Here is an 18,600-nt window from a genome sequence, read left to right as displayed (position 1 = left end):
GATATATTTGCGCACTCGACATCCCAAAACAGGATGGTGTGTTGCTCAACATTTTATTTCACACCTCCAAACTTGTTTATTACAGGGGTGAAGAGAAGATAGATCTCCAGATTTTTTGGTCTTCAACTCTCATAAGTCAGGAATACTGGGAGTTGAAGTCCAAAACATCTGGAGATCTGTTTCCTGCCCATCCTGGTGTACCAGGCATTATCTTGCTTCAGTTCAAAGCTGCACCCCTTGCTCAGAAAAGTGACCGCATGTCTCTGTTAAGTAGCCTCATAAACAAGCCCCCAAAGATTACTAGCCTACAAACATGTTTACTAGCCTGCAGGGGCTGGAAGAGGAGGGATGGAGAACATCTTGCAAGAGCCTGCTTGGTTTCTATGTTGACCAGAGAATAGAGACAGAAGGGTAGTCCATCTTCCACTAGCCTAATGCTTTACCTGTATACAATTACTTATCGCCTATGGCTACCAGGCTAATGCTTAAATACAAAGCTGTCCTTAAAATAGATTCATATGGATTTTGCATTCCAATATATTCTTTCCCATTTCTACACAGATATTCTTATATTGTGTATGAACTGGCTTTTAGATAATACTGGTAGGTATCAGCTGGCAAAGCCTACTAGATATTCAAATATATGTCAGAGTACACAAGAAAGCCAATAAGGGGATGTTCAGGAGTCAGCTATATTTTAAACACATTCCTGCAAGGTCAGGCATTGGAAATGGACCTCTGCCATTGACATCTCTGTTCCTGGCTCCTTAGATGCACACAAGATTTGAGAGCCTCCAAAAGCAGCTCCACAGGAAACCAAGCACTATGAGTCACTAGAATTTCTCCCTCTGCATTCCAATTCTTATGGTAAGGAAGTTCCATAATTCCCTTTATTTGTTTATTTCCTTTTTATTGTGAATATCAACAAACAATGAAAATGCGGGGGGGGGGACCCATACATTGTGTATATAGAATTATCATCATTACCATCATATGAACCCTTAAAAACAAAAACAAAAAAAGAAAGAGTTATACAAAAGTTTCAAGAAAAGCAGACCAAATATCCGTATATGTATCCACTTGCAAGTTGATTTAGATAAATGGGGAATGCTTTCAGCCCTGTACTTAAGAGATCTTTAACAATTTGATTCTCTCATCATACAAAGCCTTAGAACTCTTCCACAGTAATAGGAGAGATGATTTCGAAAGGAAAATATGTCCTTCAACATGGTGCATATTATTGGTATAAGCCCCCATCTGTTTTAACTTCAGAGCAACTGCCATATTGTGATGATTTTAGCCTATTCTATTCTGACCAGCTCATGCCTAGGGACAGACATCCCTTTCACAAAAATTAAGTTTATTCCTTCTGCGTGTGATCATAATGGACAGGTGACAACTCCCTGGCCTTTCTTCTTTTCCATCTCACCTGCACCGTAACGAATATTATCACTTGGACTACTAATGACAAATCTTGGGAAATATATTATGGAATCCAGATCTCCTGTCTCACTGGAGACTCCATTCTGACTGCAAATGAACACAGAACAAAACAGGACAAGGGTGGAATTCTTAACACTGAACAGGCTGCTAAATGGAAAAGATGCCTCAGAAAATGCTGAATATTACTTCCTGTAAAATGCCAATAGCATTAATCTATTTCAAACTGCTACTGGATAATTTTACTTTTAAATTGCAAGCTCTTGGGTTTCATTTTGACCAGTGTTACTCAAGAGGAGCCTTCCCCAAACTGATGCCCTCCAGGTGTTTTGGGCTTCAACTCCCATTAGACCCAGCCAGCATGGCCACTGATCAGGAAAGCTGGGGGTTGTAGTCCAAAATATCTGAAGGACACCAGGTTAGGGAACACTGTTCTAGGGAAAGCTGGATACATAAACCATTCTATGATAAAGTCATACTCTGAGGCAGAACGACACGTGACACAGCTCAAAATGGCAATGCTATGCAACATTCTACTCCCCATAACGTGGACTTCAGAAAATGTGTAACTTGGCAACATGTGAGTTTCTCTCTGCTCTGCCCACACAGCAGCATGCATGCCAGCTGGTAATTTGTGGAGCAGAGGCAGGGAAATACGGGATGTAATGACACCACATCATGCATATCCATAAGTATTAATTGTGGGGAGTGTAGTGGGAATTCAGCAAAGGACCGCCATTTGGAGCAGCAACCCTGTTTTTCGCTTGTAGCTCCACCCACAAAGTATGCCTTCCTTGGGCCGTGCTTCCACAACATTCCAAAGACGAGTGGCACGGCTCAATATGAAACCCCAAGAGCTTCCAATTTAAGAGCTGAATGATTCAGTAGGAGTTTTTAACTACTAGCAGGCTTTCCTCAGGCAGCAGTCTTCAGCCATTTCAGAGTCAGGGCATGCCATTAGATCTAAGCTGAAACATGGGGGCAATTTTTACTTCTTTTTACAGTATCATCTCTCTCTCTCTTTCTCTTTCCCTTTTCTTACTTCTTTTTCCCATTCCTTCTTTTTCCTTCTCTTTTAAAAATCCTAAACCCAAACTGGGGGCAGGGGAGGAGGGAGTGATGCTTTGCTAAGATCCACTCATTTGAACAGACCCAGAACTATATAGATTCTACTGCCTGCCAAAGGAAGCCTAATTTCCAAGCCTAATTGCTGCACTGGGGTGGGTGTGATTTTGGAACTGGGTCACAATCTGGAGCCATACAGAAACTGACACTCCTGTTTTAGAAATTTAAGCTTTCCCCTCACCATTTTTTTTAAACTTATTTTATTTATTTATTTATTACATTTATATCCGCCCCATAGTCGAAGCTCTCTGGGCAGTTTACAAAAGTTTAAAAAAGTAAACATTAAAAAAGTATACAAAATTTAAAAACCATCAGAAACATAAAAACAACAATATAAAAACAACAGTATCCATTTAAAAACAACAGTTCTGGGGTCCATTAAAACAAACTTAATGTTGTTAAACGCTGTTAAAATGCCTGGGAGAAGAGAAAAATCTTGACCTGGCACTGAAAAGATAACAATGTTGGCACCAGGCAAGCGTCATCGGGAGATCATTCCACAGTCAGGGGGCCACCACCGAGAAGGCCCTCTCTCTTGTTGCCATCCCCCGAGCTTCCCTTGGAGTAGGCACTCGGAGGAGGACCTTAGATGTTGAGCACAGTGTATGGGTAGGTTCATGTCGGGAGAGGCGTTCCATCAGGTATTGCAGTCCCAAGCCATGTAGGGCTTTATAGGTTAAAACCAGCACCTTGAACTGGGCTCGGAAACATATAGGCAGCCAATGCAAGCGGGCTAGAATCGGTGTTATATGCTCAAACCTCCCTGCACCAGCTATCAATCAGGCCGCCACATTTTGCACAAGCTGCAGCTTCTGAACCGTCTTCAAAGGCTGCCCCATGTAGAGGGTATTGCAGTAATCTAATTTGGAGGTTACCAGAGTATGGACAACTGAAGCTAGGTTATCCCTGTCCAGATAGGGGCGTAGCTGGGCCACCAACCGGAGTTGATAGAAAGCACTCCGTGCCTCCGAGGCCACCTGAGCCTCAAGTGACAGGGATGGTTCTTGGTGTTTTGTTCTCTTCCCCTTATAATGCTTTGGTATATAGCATTATGAGTAGATAATGCCTGTCTTTAAGACAACGCATGATTACAAAAGCTCTCAGAGGACAGTAAATGTGACATACCTTGTAGTCTCACACACCAACAACCCATCTTACACAATATATGAGTCACCCCACTGATAACAGAACTACTCAACTGCAAATGGTCTCTCTTCTTGCCTTTAGAAGGAGGCCCTTTCACTTAAATAGCCAGCCCCGAAGGATGGTAGGACAAAAAAATACAAGAAAGTGGAAAAAATAACATCAAGGTATCCTTGATGACAGCTGCCTAAAAATGTAAGTGCTATGAAAGAACAATATGGCCTCACATGAAATCTGAATTTATAGCAATGTCCTCTGGAAAAAGAAAAGAAGAAGCCTCAATCTGCTCCACAATTCAAGTGTCTCTTTTTAAATGCAAACACATACAACTTACTTTCTGTTCACTATGGCCCAATCTTCCGTATAACTTCTTACGCAATCCCTCACATGGGGGTCCATTTCACTACAGGTAAAAAAATAAAATAAAGAATGGAATGGAATGGAAAAGAAGATCTTTATAATCTGTTCAAACCACAAAAACAAAACTTATGCTTAGTCAAAATATCATTTAATAGTACAGTAATAAATACAAACAGACATTTTGAAAGTATATATTATGCTCCTGGCTGTCATTAGGCACTACAGTCCCCAACTCCTCTTAACACTTGTTGAAGTGTGTCACGAGAGAAATCTCAAACTCTTCCATATTATCACATGTATGTTAACAATTATAATGCTCGTGTCTGTGAGTTTGCTGGGCCTAATGCAACATTACCTCAGCACCACTGGGGTTTGATGCCTTCTCATATAGCTCTGGTAATGTCTGAAGGGAAATAATCACATAGGCAGGCTTCTGAGAGCTAGCAACACCAGGGGCCTTGCTAGACCTACCTTTAAATCCGGGCGTGTGGAGGGGCCAGCCCACGCTAGAAGTAGCGCAGGCTGTCGTTCCTGTCTACATGTAACATGCAACGGGGTAAAGGAAAGTCCCGTCGCGTCGGCCAATTTTTTTTACATTTAAAGGGGCCATGTGCGCAGGAGCGCACCAACGATAAGGTAGGCTTTTTTTAAAAAAAGGGGGGTTCCCTGCTCCCCCCGATTTCCCCCCCCAATCTCCAACGCCTCGCCCGCCATGTCTGATGCCCCCCCGCCTGCCAGCCATGTCCGATGCCCCCCGGCCACGATCTCCGATCCCCCCCGGCCGCGATTTCCCTCCACCCGGCCGTGATGTCCCCACCCGGGCTCCGGTCTTACCCCCCCAATCTCTCCCGCCGGGTACGCTCTCCCACCCAACCCCCAACTCCCCCCCGCGATTTCCCCCCCCCCCGTGCCCGATGGGCACAGCACGGCTTCTCTCAGCTACTCGCGAGTAGGCTGCGTAGCCGGGAAAAGCCATGGAACGGTTAGACTTTCCATAGCCCCGGGCTCAGCCCGACGCTGCGGAAATACCAGGCCACAAACGGTGCCGGTTATCCCAGGCCAAGGGAGGGTTTAGCCCAGGCTGACACCGGGATCCCTTGTGCGTCATCTGGACGCACAGGGGTGAGCCCGGGTATCAGCCCGGGCTATACCCTCATCTAGCAACGGCCCCAGTTGGAAAGAAACCTGTCCTAGTTGATCTGCCAAGGGGACTGCTTCCTTCCAAATGCTTTACTCCTGCTGCAAAATCTTCATCCCCTGATGCTTCTTCCACCTTTACACCCCGTGTTCCAGCTCCCTTTTACAGCACTGGTCAATTCACTCAGGGCCGGCATCAAGAGTTGGCATAGTAGGGCGTCTGCCCTAGCAGGAGCCCCACAGACAAGAGCCTCTAAAACCTGTTTTTTCAACTGCCTCTTGCTCTGGCTGAAACAACAGTGGTGGTGTGAAGGAAGAGCAGCAGATGACACTGCCTACTGGCTTATTGCCTCTCTGCCTGGCAAGCAAGCACATGGTAGCAATAATGAGGAAGAGCAGCAACAGGAGCAGCTGACAACAATGCTGGGGAACAGATATGCCTACTCACTTGTGGGAGCAGGCCTATTGCCCAAGGGCCCTCCAAAACCTAGAGCCTGCCCTGAATCCAGTTCTTTCCTTTGCTTTTCAGCTCAGTCCAGAATTTCAAGGGTGCCGTTTCCTTTTTTAGGGTCTCACGCTGTGCTTCTGCCACCATTATCATCTATCGCTCCCTAAACAGCTTGTACCTCCTTTTCCTTCAAACACGCCCTGTTTCCAGTGTATTACTATGAGTGAGGAAGGAAAAGAAGTCCAATTCTGTCAACAGCTTCGGCAGGGCTATCTCCCATATGTCTTTATGCAGGACGAAAGTCAATGTTTTTCACTCCTTACCTCTCTTCAGGTACAGCTGATACAAGTGTCCTACATTCTCGAGGACTGTAGATAACTTCAATATCATCAGAAGGAAACTCAAGCAAGTCTCTTAAAGGACCGGTCTCTATTGCCAGTGGATGCGTAAGAAGGTAATCTTCCAAATCAACTGGATCCACTGGCTCTGTAAGAGGCACCTATTTAAAAAGAAAAAGAAAAGTCAACACTGCTACAGTTTGAAAATTAAGTTGATTAAATACGAATCTTCTCCCCACCCCAATTTTCCCCCATTGCACATTATGAACGTTCTTGCAGTTGAATAGCAATACATAGGACTGTCAATTCCATTCAATATTAATGTTTCCAGACCAAAATCAGAAGGGATTCACAACAAAGGCACATCCAAACTGTCCTACATCACTGGGGTGAGAGGGAGAAAGTTATTTATCTAGCTTAGAAAAAGCCCCCACTCCAAACAGCCAGTCATGTAGACTTCCCAGTCTTTCCTAGCCCCACTATCATCTCCATCACAGAGCAGGGACTAGATTACAGGACATCAATACGGTTAAATTAAAATTCCAGGGCCCATTCTGAAGACACATGATGCAGCAACCTTGTTGAGGCTGAGCAAGTTTAGATCTGGGAGCCAGCTCAAATTCCATCATGGAAGGGAACCAGGATATACATGTAATAAATAAAATGAAAATAATTTGCTCTGTACATATATGCCCTGCAGAGATCATTAATATTGAACTAACACACATGGTAACCTAAGTAAGAGCTCTTAATGACCTCAGAACAGCCTTCGCCAACCTGGTGTTCTCCAGATGTGTTAGACTACATTTGCCAGCCAAGGATGCTGGGAATTGTAGTCTGACACATCGGGAGGGCAACAGGTTGAGCAAGACTGCCTTGGAACTAGTACACTAGATATCCTGGCATTAGGTTAAGCCCTCTGTATTTTCCCAGGCCTTTACCTGTTAAGCTGTGATTATGTGTTACTGCTTCTAGATTTATTTGCTGTCTGAATCTCCCACCCCCATGCCTTTTGGTTGTGTTTGCTTTAATATTTTCTTTTGGTTTTACTGTGTGAGCTGACCTGAGAGTATTTATAGTAAAGACCAACATAGGCATGGGTTATTTATTTATTTATTTATTTATTACATTTTTTACTGCCCAATAGACGAAGCTCTCTGGGCGGTTCACAAAAATCAAAACCATAATAAAACAACCAACAGGTTAAAAGCACGGGTTAAGCAAACAAGCAAGCAAGAATAATCTATAGTGCTTAGCATTCGCAGGTTCTGGTTCTGACCTGAATCATATACTCTGTTCAAAAACAAACTCTATGAAATTTCAATATGCGCACAATGTTTTACACAAGAGACCAACATTCAAGTCTTGGTCTTTTTTTGTCTGTTTCGTTTTCTCGAACCCACAAAGTAAGGCCATACTAATCCCATTTCCAGCACATTCTTACAGAGTGCTTTACACATGCACTAGCATGACAGTATTTCTCAGCTTGTGTCGCTTTCCATTTATACTACAAGCCTAGGCACACGCATTAAGGTGACTCAGGAGACAGACATTTCCACTCTTAAGCATAACCCAGACATGAAAACCTGAGTATTGCTTAGTTGCTATGTCAGCTTAAAGTCAAGCCTCCAAAGCAGCAGGACCTCCATTATTTTCAAAATCAATTACAAATGCAAAACAAGGCCTATGACCTGGCCTTCCTTCTACAAAGATAGACTCAACTGGTAAAACAGTTTTGCAGAGGGGAGTTGGTGGTTCTGATTGACATGCTGGATACAGACAGATCACAAGATTCAGAGAGCCCCGCCCCGTAATGCCTCATATATTTCTACTTCAACAATATAAGCTATTTATTTATTTATTTATTTATTATATTTCAATACCGCCTATTAGCCAAAGCTCTTTGGGTGGTTTACAAGACAAAGCTTTAAACCAGAAAAAACAATAACATATTAAACAGAATATAAAACTATAAGTTGAAAGCAGAATAAAATCGAAGTAGTAACCAAGATAAAAGCCAGCAGTGGTGCAGTAGCACAATTTTTAAAAATTCAAGGGCTAAAAGGCCTGGGAAAATAAAAAGATCTTCACCCAGAGCCAAAAAAGATCAAATGGGTGCCACCACTGAAAAGGTCCTCTCCTTAGGACCAACTCCAGCCTCAACTCATTAGGCGAGGGCACCTGGAACATGGCCTCTGAGGACAATCTTGGGATCCGGGCAGGTATATATAGAAGGAGAGGATGCTTCAGATAATCTCCTTTATTCCTCATATTGAGGCAGTAGCTAAATCTTGTCGATTTTTCCTGTATAATATTGCCAGGATTCGATCATTTTTGTCTGTCTCTTCCGCCAAGACGCTTGTTCATGCACTGGTTATTTCACGGTTGGACTACTGCAACCTTCTTCTCTCTGGCCTTCCTTCTTCTCACATCAGTCCGTTGGTTTCTGTTCACCACTCTGCCGCAAAGATCATCTTCTTGGCTCGCCGCTCTGACCATGTTACTTCGCTTCTGAAATCTCTTCATTGGCTTCCAATTCACTTCAGAATCCAATATAAACTTCTCCTGTTAACCTTCAAAGCTTTTCACGGTCTAGCTCCTTCCTATCTCTCCTCTCTCATCTCACACTATTGCCCCGCTCGTGCTCTTCGCTCCTCTGATGCCATGTTTCTCGCCTGCCCAAGGGCCTCTACTTCCCTTGCTCGGCTCTGTCCATTTTCTTCTGCTGCCCCTTACGCCTGGAACGCTCTTCCAGAACATTTGAGAACTACAAGTTCAATCGCAGCTTTTAAAGCTCAACTAAAAACTTTTCTTTTTCCTAAAGCTTTTAAAACTTGATGTTGTGCAGACTTTATACTGTTAGTTTTACCCTACCCTGTGCCTGCTTACCCTACCCTGTGCCTGTTTGCATTCTCTTCCCCTCCTTATTGTTTTACTATGATTTTATTAGATTGTAAGCCTATGCGGCAGAGTCTTGCTATTTACTGTTTTATTCTGTAAAGCACCATGTACATTGATGGTGCTATATAAATAAATAAATAATAATAATAATAATAACCAAGCCCCAAGCCGTTTGGGCTTTGTACGTTAATACCAGCATTTTGAATTTGTCCTGGAAATGAACTGGCAGCCAGTGTCGATCATAAAGTACTGGTCTAATATGATCACAATGGCCTGTTAACAGTTTCGCTATCCTGTTTAGGACCAGCTGAATTTACCAGACCATTTTCAAAGCCAGCCCACATATAACACATTGCAGCAATCCAAACAAGAGCTTACCAGAGCATGGATAACTGTAACTAGGCTATTTCCATCCAGATAGGATTGTAGGTGGTATATCAGCTGAAGCTGGAAAAAGATGCTCTGTGCCACTGAGGCCACGTGTCCCCCAAATGACACTGCTGGGTCCAATTTAGACCTCCTACCCACAGCCAAGCAGCAAGGCTGGTCTTTACAGACAAGGTCTTTACAGACAAAGACGGTTTCCCCTAGTCTCTAAGGGGGAACAGAATCATGCAAACCTGGTCACAGAAAGATTAGCTGGTGGAGAAAAATGCTGAAACAGAAATAGAATAGACAAAGGGAATGCATAATGATAGCCCTACTGATCATTATACAGAGTAATATTCAGACACTTAAGCAGAGCAGTTACACTCTTAAGAAAAAGGCATGAATGTCTGTACAGGCTCAGGTGGCCTCGTGGCGCAGAGTGCCTTCAGCCAACTTCAGTAGGTGGCCCAGCTACACCCCTAACTAGACAAGGATAACCTGGCTTCAATTGTCTACGCTCTCGTAACCTCTAAGGTAGATTACTGCAATGCACTCTATGTGGGGCTGCCTTTGAAGGTGGTGCAGGAGCTGCAGCTTGTGCAAAATGCAGCAGCCAGATTGATAACAGGAACCAGAAGGTTCGAACATATAAGACCAACTCTGGCCTGCATGTGTTGGCTGCCTGTATGTTTCTGAGCCCGATTCAAAGTGCTGGTTTTAACCTATGAAGCCTTACACGGCTTGGAACAACAATACCTGATGGAACACCTCTCCCGACATGAACCTTCCCATACACTATGCTCAACATCTAAAGTTCTCCTCTGGAAGCCTGCTCCAAGGGATGCTCGGAAGATGGCAACAAGGGAGGGGGCCTTTTCAGTGGTGCCCCCCTATTTATGGAACCATTTCCCTGACGAGGCTCGCCTGGCACCAACATTGTTATCTTTTCGGCACCAGGTCAAGACTTTTCTCCTCTCCTAGGCATTTAACAGCATATGTACTCAACTTTGTACTCCTTTCGGCGCCTCCTGAAAACATCTTTATTCCAGGAAGCCTTTCCTTAATGTCCAGCCATGAGTCACTGTATTTGCTTCTTTTAAAATCTATTTTAAGTGTTTTATTATGTTTTCATTTTCATTTTATCTTGTATATCGCTCCAAAATTTTCAATGGGGAACGTTATATAAATATTGTAAAGAAATAAATAAAATAAATAAATATGTTGAATTTTTAACTGACCCAGAATAGTTGTTTTAAATGGATATTGTATCTAATCTGTTTTTATAGTTTTAAATTTTGTATATTGGTTTTTAATATTCAGTGTTTTAATCTTTGTAAACTGCCCAGACAGCATCATCATCATCATCATCATCATCATCATCATCATAATCTGCTGACAAATATCTCTAACAGAGTTCTTAGTATCTCACAAAACTAAAATTCCTAGAAAGTCTTGCGGAAAATTAAAGAATTCAAATTGATTTCAAGCTAGTTTAAGTTTCTAGTGCAGATATGTTGTATGTGGAATACCTTTGCCCTGCCTTTCAGAAACACTGAATGGATCAATAGTTTCAGGATGATGAGGTAACATACATATACTAAGGCACAGAATTCTGCCCAAATTTCCAGTTTGACAACTCTTAGCATCTGAAATAGCGGCAGGATTCTCTTCCCTCCAAATGTAGGAACATTTGTCTCCAGCAGGAACTAACACTATCTCTCCACAGCATGTGATCACCATAATCAGTAGCATTCCAGCCACATAAATTACTAGGTTCTATAGTTTAGAAAAGCTGGTGGGAAAACACTGAAAAGAAAACAAATCTTCCCAAATGCAGACTAGTGGCTCTTCCAGTGCACTGTCCTCCTTCTCAAAGTAAAGTGTAAATTGTTGTTGTATTTATTGTTTATCCATTTCTACCATACCTTTCTTCCAAGAAAGCTCACACTGACATAAAGATGTGAAGGCCCGGGAAAAATTCAGGGGGTGGGGGACAGGATGGGTTTTTTTCATTTTTTCCCAAAGCCTTTTTTTGCAAAAAATTGGGGAAAAATAAGAAATATGGATTATGGGATGTTTTCATAGAATCATAAAATAGTAGAGTTGAAAGGGGCCGATAAGGCCATCGAGTCCAACCCCCTGCTCAATGCAGGAATCCATCTTAAAGCATACCTGACAGATGGCTGTCCAGTTGCCTCTTGAATGCCTCTAGTGTGGGAGAGCCCACAACCTCCCTAGGGAACTGGTTCCATTGTCGTACTGCTCTAACAGTCAGGAAGTTTTTCCTGAAGTCCAGCCGGAATCTGGTTTCCTGTAACTTGAGCCCATTATTCAGTGTCCTGCATTCTGGAATGATTGAGAAGAGATTCTGGCCCTCCTCTGTGTGACAACCTTGCAAGTATTTGAAGAGTGCTATCATGTCTCCCCTCAGTCTTCTCTTCTCAAGGCTAAACATGCCCAGTTCTTTCAGTCTCTCCTCACAGGGCTTTGTTTCCAGGCTCCTGATCATCCTCATTGCCCTCCTCTGAACCCCCACCAGCTTGAAATGTGGTGCCCAGTACCTCGCACGATTTAGAAGCTATACTTCTATCAATGCATCCCAAAATAGCAGTTGCTCTTTTTTGCAGCCACACTGTTGGCTCACATTCAGCTTCTTTATTTATTTATTTATTTATTACATTTTTATACCGCCCAATAGCCGAAGCTCTCTGTTATAGCTTGTGATCTATAACAATTTCAAGATCCTTCTTGTTTGTAGTATTGCTGAATCAAGTATCCCCCATCTTGTAACTGTGTATTTGGTTTCTTTTTCCTAGGTATAGAACTTGACATTTATCCCTATTAAATTTCATTCTGTTGTTTTCTGCCCAGTGCTCCAGCCTATCAAGATCACTTTGAAGTTTGTTTTTGTAACATTTTATTTTAGCATGATGAATAAAATGTTTAAGACAAGGTGTTCATATATTTACTTCTACAAATGATTTCTAAAAACTACGTACAGTATCAGATGATTACAATTTCTGTGCACCAAGGACAAGCAAGTCCTAGTTGCAAACTGAGACTACAACTCTCAAGAGCAAGATGCGTTTCTGCCTCTAGGGGGCACTGCCATTGAAGCAGAGACTGAAACTGATACTGATAGCTATAGCTCAGAAAATGAGTCTGATTAAATTTCATGCATATTCATTGAATCTTGGTGTGTCCCCCCACATTTTTTTTCTCAGTTCTTTTTATGGGAATGGGTACTTTATGTCTGCTTGACACTGTGGAGGACTAGCAGAGACATAAATATTTTCCTTTATTACTAATGTTGATGGTTTCCTCTGGTTTTTTAAAAAAATCTTTTTGCCTGCTCCTCATAAACTGGTAAAACCAAAGAGGTTCCCTTTCAGTTCAGGAACTTGTAGCTCCATTTGTTACAACAACAACAACAAAGTAAAAATTTTAAAAAGTAAATTCAATTTGTAATAATTGTTTGAATATACTGTACTTTTAATATAACAAATGTGATAATTTTATGCCAAACCAACTTGTACATAATTATATTTTATGTTCCTAAAGTAACAAAGTGACTTTCAATCTGTAAAAAGTGCTAATATTGCTTTTTTTCCTCTCCTCCCAAAAAAAAAAATTCTGTTTTTTCCGAGGGGGAAATGGGAAAAACAGGTTTTTTCCATAGCTTCAAAATTTCCAGAAATTTTACATCTCTAGACTGGCATACATAGGATTATACCATTTCACAATGAACACTTAAGATATGGTCAGGTGAGAGACAGGCACGCAACACTTATACGCCAAGCTGCATAAGTTCTCATGATATGATATACACCTTTATTTATTTATTTCTAGGATGTATTAGTTGCCCTGCAGCTAATAACGGTCAGGTGAGCAATCAGGTGATAGATGGCTAAACCTGGCCGAGTGACATTGCAAGGCAAAGGCACACATTCAGCTATTCTTCAGTCTCTGAATTCAGAGCCTTAGATTTGTCTACCAGTTTGGGGGAAGAGGGAATGAATCAGAGGCTAGAATAATGTGAGGCATGAAAGTCAACAATGCTGGCAAACTCTTTTCTGCCAGGGGAAGTACGACATACACATATGCAGGACAATAAGATTTCTATTTTAGATCCCAAGCATGTGCAAATTTTCCTCTTCAATTAATACTTTCCCTTTACAGAATAGGAAGTAATATTGCCAAACACATCCTCAGAAATTCATCATGAGGAGTGAGCTCAGCAAAGGCTACAGGATCTCCGCAACTTCCAGAATGAGGTAAGGCAACACATTTTTTCCCCCTACATCTTTTCAGTTGACTGTCATAGCATGAAGATGTAAACAAACATAAATGTCAAACCCAGAAGCCAACATTAGTCTCGCCATCTGTGCAGACAGAAATATTTCCAACCACCTGAGTAAACAGGCAAAACATAAATTCACGGTTATGAAGAGGAACTAGTTTGTGTCAGCTTATTGGCAGATGAAAGACAAACGCATTATTTTAAACGCTGGCTTTTTATAGAGGAGAGGCGGAGAAAGAGAGCTTTGGAAGGTCAACCTATCTCCTTCCTGGCTAGAGGCATCATTATAAGGAATTAGTTGGTACCGCCCCCCTGGTGAACAAGTTGCCAGATCCTATTAAGGAAACATTGTTTAGACCTTCCCTCAATAAGACATATCAGGACATGGGTTATGATGGCAGTCAAGCTTTCAAGTTATTTTTCAAAGGAAAATTATAGAAAAAACATGGGAACTATTTAACTGGGCAAGTATTATTATTATTATTATTATTAAAATGGCAAGTTCACGTAAGGGCAGAGAAAGTGGAGGACTATCTTGCAACTGATGACAATGCTCTCCAACAAGCTATAAAGAAGCAGAAAGCTCAACTGATTCCATGTGTTACATTTTTCCTGTAGTGGCTTCAGGGACTATTCATACCACCATTTCACATGGTAGCTCCAGGAAAATTTTGACACATGGTCTCCTTATGGCCAAGCAGTGCATCTGTTGCCACATATACATAATTCAGCCTTTAGCATACCACTGCAAATATTCATTTGTGAAGGCATGCCAAAAGCTGGCTTTTCTATGGCATAGCAGATGCACACAAGCTTCCCAATCTCATACTGGGAGACAGAATGCCCTATCTTTTCCAAGTTTTTTTTCCTGTGGCTACCAAAAAGTCATCTCAAACACAAGGGAAAATTAGTGTCCAACCAAAATTTTACTATATATCTGCACCTTAAGAGATTTTTTTCCTGGATTTCTCAGAAAGGCCAGCCCAGCCTTCCCCATCCTGATGCCCTATAGATCTGAACACAACTCCCGTTATTCCCAGTAAACACAGTGGCTGTGATGGCTGGGGATGATAGGATCTGCATGTCTAACATGTCTGGAAGGTGTCAGATTTTGGAAGCTGAGCTACAACATCTGAAGACAGAGTTGCTTTCCATTTGCAACTGATTCCAGTTTACACGTCCCACAGATCTACTTTGCGAGAGTGCAAGATCTTGGTTAATAGCTTGTCAGGGTTTTTTTTGTACCTGTGTTAGAATAATTGGGGGAAGGTCAATTATTCTACATCAGCACCACAGCCGCAATGGACACTAAGCATGACTACAAGGCATTTGGCATCTTCCAATAATCACAATAAGTAAATATTCTGCCTTCTTCAATGACGCACTTCCCTTACAAGGGAACATCCATCCAAAAAATATACATATATCTATAAAAATGTGCACACAGGCCTTAACTAAAGTAAGATACCAGTTTGATAGATTGGGTTTATATAAACTACCCTTCCGCTTAGGTCTGCCGGCGAACGTGCACAAGTAGAGGTAAGGGTGTCAGAGCTTGCATGATAAAACTGTGTCCCAAATGTTTAGAACCGGACTGTTACAAGGACGCTCAAGCATTTTGTCTTTAAGGCTCTGTTATTCTTCACTGTTATGTCCCCTTACTAGCTGGAAAATAAAACTCCGCTTCCTATCGACTTTGTCCTTCCCTGGATGTCAAACACAGTATTTCGCTGTGTTTTAGTGCGTCTCTCAGCCAGCCAATTCTTGTTTCTATTTGTGCTCCTACCTGCATCCCTGCAATACAGCGTGAGCAATGTGTTAGCTAAGCATGTCTATCTGTTATTCCATCCATACAACATTGTTGTATTTCCTAGTGCCGTTCCATTTTTAAAGTGTCCCGGAATGTGATTCACAAGCTATTTTGTCAAGAATGGACCAAATATGCTGCGGCTGAATTGAAAGAGCCTGCCTCGCCCGTACCATTTGTTCTGAGAGCGCCTCAAGTGCTCTGACCTGGGTATAAAGTGCATGTTCTGCACCCGATTTTAATTTATTTTTATTCTTAATACCCATGCCCCATGAAGAGTTGGTCAGTGTTTATCAGCTTGCAATACTTTAAAAATAATTGGTCCAATACAAACTACAAATGCTCTACAGTGCAATCTTACATACTTCTTGTCAGAAGTAAACCTTAAGGGGACTTACTCCAGGGTAAGTGTGTATAGGATTGACATGTATTTTTGTGTAAATGTCCAGTTGTTTGAAACATCATTCAAAGTAGCTCAGCGAGGCATTCATAAAGCCCTGGGATCTGTGACGGCATGCTCTCAAGAAAGCAACAGATTTAATTTTAAACCAGACTATTTTTAAATAAAGAAAATCTTTGAAATTATTTGAATTAATAAATAGTCCTCATTTTGTTTATTTACACCTTTTGCCCAATTCAGATTTAAAACGAAATGAAAAAGAAAACAAAAAAAAATAAAATATTGGGGGGGTGGATATCTTCCTTGCACATCTTTAAGCTTCCAAGCAAAATTATTAATAAAAGTCTTGCATGGTGTAAACAACATGAATATATTTGTTGGCATTTGTGCAAGAAATACAATACCTTGTATAATCTCACATTAAAAATGACAAAAGTCATAAAATGTAAAAAGATCTTCAGATGGTTATGTATGAACATAAGGAACCACCATATACCAAGTTGGTTCACAGATCCATGTAGATCCATTACTCTCTCTGTCAACCTATGACCATGCTGGCTATGGCAGATGGGACTTGTATGGCAAAACATCTGGCAGGAACCAGGCTGGGGAAGACTAGGCTATGCGGACTGGGAGCAGCTCTCCAACTTCTCTAGAAAAAGTTATCCACAGCCCTAAATCCAGAGATCCCTTAAGAGAAGAAAGAAGGGACTGAAGAGCGAATAGTGGACATATGTATGTGTGTGTATGCACGTACAAAAGACCTGAAATTCACAGACGCAAAATAGAACCTGGGAGTGAACATCTTTCTACTCATCAATTGCTCTCAAACCCCTGAAGTCATGTTTAGTTCTCTATCAAAGAACAACAGCAAGCATGCCAGTCAAGGAGAAACAATGACAATGGGTGCTTGACCTACTTGGCTCAATCAATAAGACTGCATTTATGCTACCATGCAGGGAGAGAGAGAGAGAAATCTAAAGGCATTAGATGAATCAGATCAAAGTCTGCCCTACTATAGTCAAAGAAGGATAAGGTCTTTATGTAGTCTAGACAGACAGTAAAGTTAAGCCTACAACTGCTGGCTAGTCTTACAGATACAGAAATAACTGTTAAATAAAACAATAACGTTGAAAAAAACTTGCCAATTCCTTTTTTTTGACAAAGACACCTGTGGGTAGCATACTATGCTGCACATGCGCCAACAGGATCTACCGCAACAGGCACGGCAATCCAAAATGGTGCTTTCCAGAACAGGGCAGGTCAGCAGAGCTAGCCAGTCCCGATCCAAGAATGAGCACTTCCACTCATTTTCAGGGTTTATTTACAAAGCGTTAGCTTTCTTTTGTGCAAGAGGTGGGTGTGCTGACAGAACACAATCAGTAGGAGTACTGCAGTCCCCATAGGATCTGTAATATCTGAATAAGAGATAAAGGTATGAGGTACAGCTTCACTATCACTGATGCTTCACGAAGCGAAAAGATGTACATATTTTATCTCTCTCTGGTGAGCAACTGGTAAAGGCACAGGAGTCAAGAAAGGAAACTGGCAACCCGTAACATCACCACCAGAACCACCACCACATAGAATTTATTAAATCAATTTTCCACAACCTGGTGTACTCTAGATGCTTTGGACTACAACTCCCAGCATTCCTGACAATTAGCCATGTTGGCTGGTGCTGATGGTAGTCAAAGTCCAAAATATCTGGAGAATGCCAGGTTGGGGAGGGCTGATATAACCAATCTTAACATCTCTAGGCTGCACATTTTGTCAACAGAGGAAGCCCTGGAAGCATCAGCACACATCAGTGCTGAAAGGACCTGTGCTCTCAAATAATTTTGAGGATTTCCTTCAAAATTATGCACCAGGAAGGATTAACAGTACTAGTTTCTTGGCAATTTAAAATGGCTAAAGAACTCAGCTAATGAGAAAAGGCAGTGGAGCCTGGCAGCTCCGAAGCATCTTGGATAAGTCCTTTAGAGTTCTGACTGGTTCTGACTGAAACCTGGAGTGGGTTTACCACCCCATTGGCCTCGGAGCCACCAGCCTCCACTAAGAAAAGGCTTCTCATGCTTCCAAATACTGGGGCCTTTTTTCTCTGAACATGAAATGTCAAGAAAGATACAGAGGCAGGTGGCCACGGAGGGAAAAACCTGCTGCTGGAGATGGAAACAAACGTAATAAGAAGAAAGGAAAATGTTGACGGACCATTTTTCTCAAACACCTCAGGAATAAGGATGCTTACCTAAAGATGAAGGTAACCAACCTGCTTTATGGAATGCACACACAATGAAATAGCTAAACAGCATAGATCGGATATGCTGAATGGTTATATAATATGCTGACTTTTAACCAATGTACAGAATGGTAATTTTAATAAATATACACAAATAGTCTGCTCAGGGTGTGTTCAATAGGAGCAATTTTGCTTTTAGTAATGTATTTAGAATAGGAAACATCCTATTCTTTTAATATTCAGATGTGTACAATTCTAAACTGAATGCTAAAACTATTTCACATCCATGTTGAAAGATGTAGTCCAGTTAGTGCTTTAAAAGGACTCTTTTAAGCATTTCCACAGAAAAATCATCATTTTTTAAGCAGAATATCCATGGTTTTCATAGATTTATTTTATTTTATTTATTTATTACATTTATATACCGCCCCACAGTCGAAGCTCTCTGGGCGGTTTACAACAGTTAAAAATGGTAAACATTAAAAAGTATACAAAATTTAAAAACATACAAACAACAGTATAAAAACAACAGTACCAATTAAAACAACAATTCTGGGGTCCATTAAAAACAAACTTAATGTTGTTAAATGCTG

The 18,600-nt window shown here is 41.5% G+C and overlaps 1 protein-coding gene across 6 annotated transcripts in view; it reads right to left on the bottom strand.

Moving 5' to 3' along the window:
- Positions 1 to 18,600, bottom strand: part of DOCK7 (dedicator of cytokinesis 7) — a 143,232-nt gene that overhangs the window by 107,048 nt on the left and 17,584 nt on the right. For all 6 annotated transcript variants that reach the window (XM_063138024.1, XM_063138033.1, XM_063138049.1 and 3 more), the window contains exons 3-4: positions 5,977 to 6,152; positions 4,043 to 4,111 (exon numbers count right to left, since the gene is read on the bottom strand). In XM_063138024.1, the coding sequence (XP_062994094.1) occupies positions 4,043 to 4,111; positions 5,977 to 6,152 (245 nt within the window). The remainder of the gene's footprint in view (positions 1 to 4,042; positions 4,112 to 5,976; positions 6,153 to 18,600) is intronic.

The sequence above is a fragment of the Elgaria multicarinata genome, chromosome 1 (assembly GCF_023053635.1).
Source record: "Elgaria multicarinata webbii isolate HBS135686 ecotype San Diego chromosome 1, rElgMul1.1.pri, whole genome shotgun sequence".
NCBI classification, from domain to species: Eukaryota; Metazoa; Chordata; class Lepidosauria; order Squamata; family Anguidae; genus Elgaria; species Elgaria multicarinata.
Note: the sequence above shows the minus strand (reverse complement) of the source record. Positions and strands in the feature narration are given on the sequence as shown.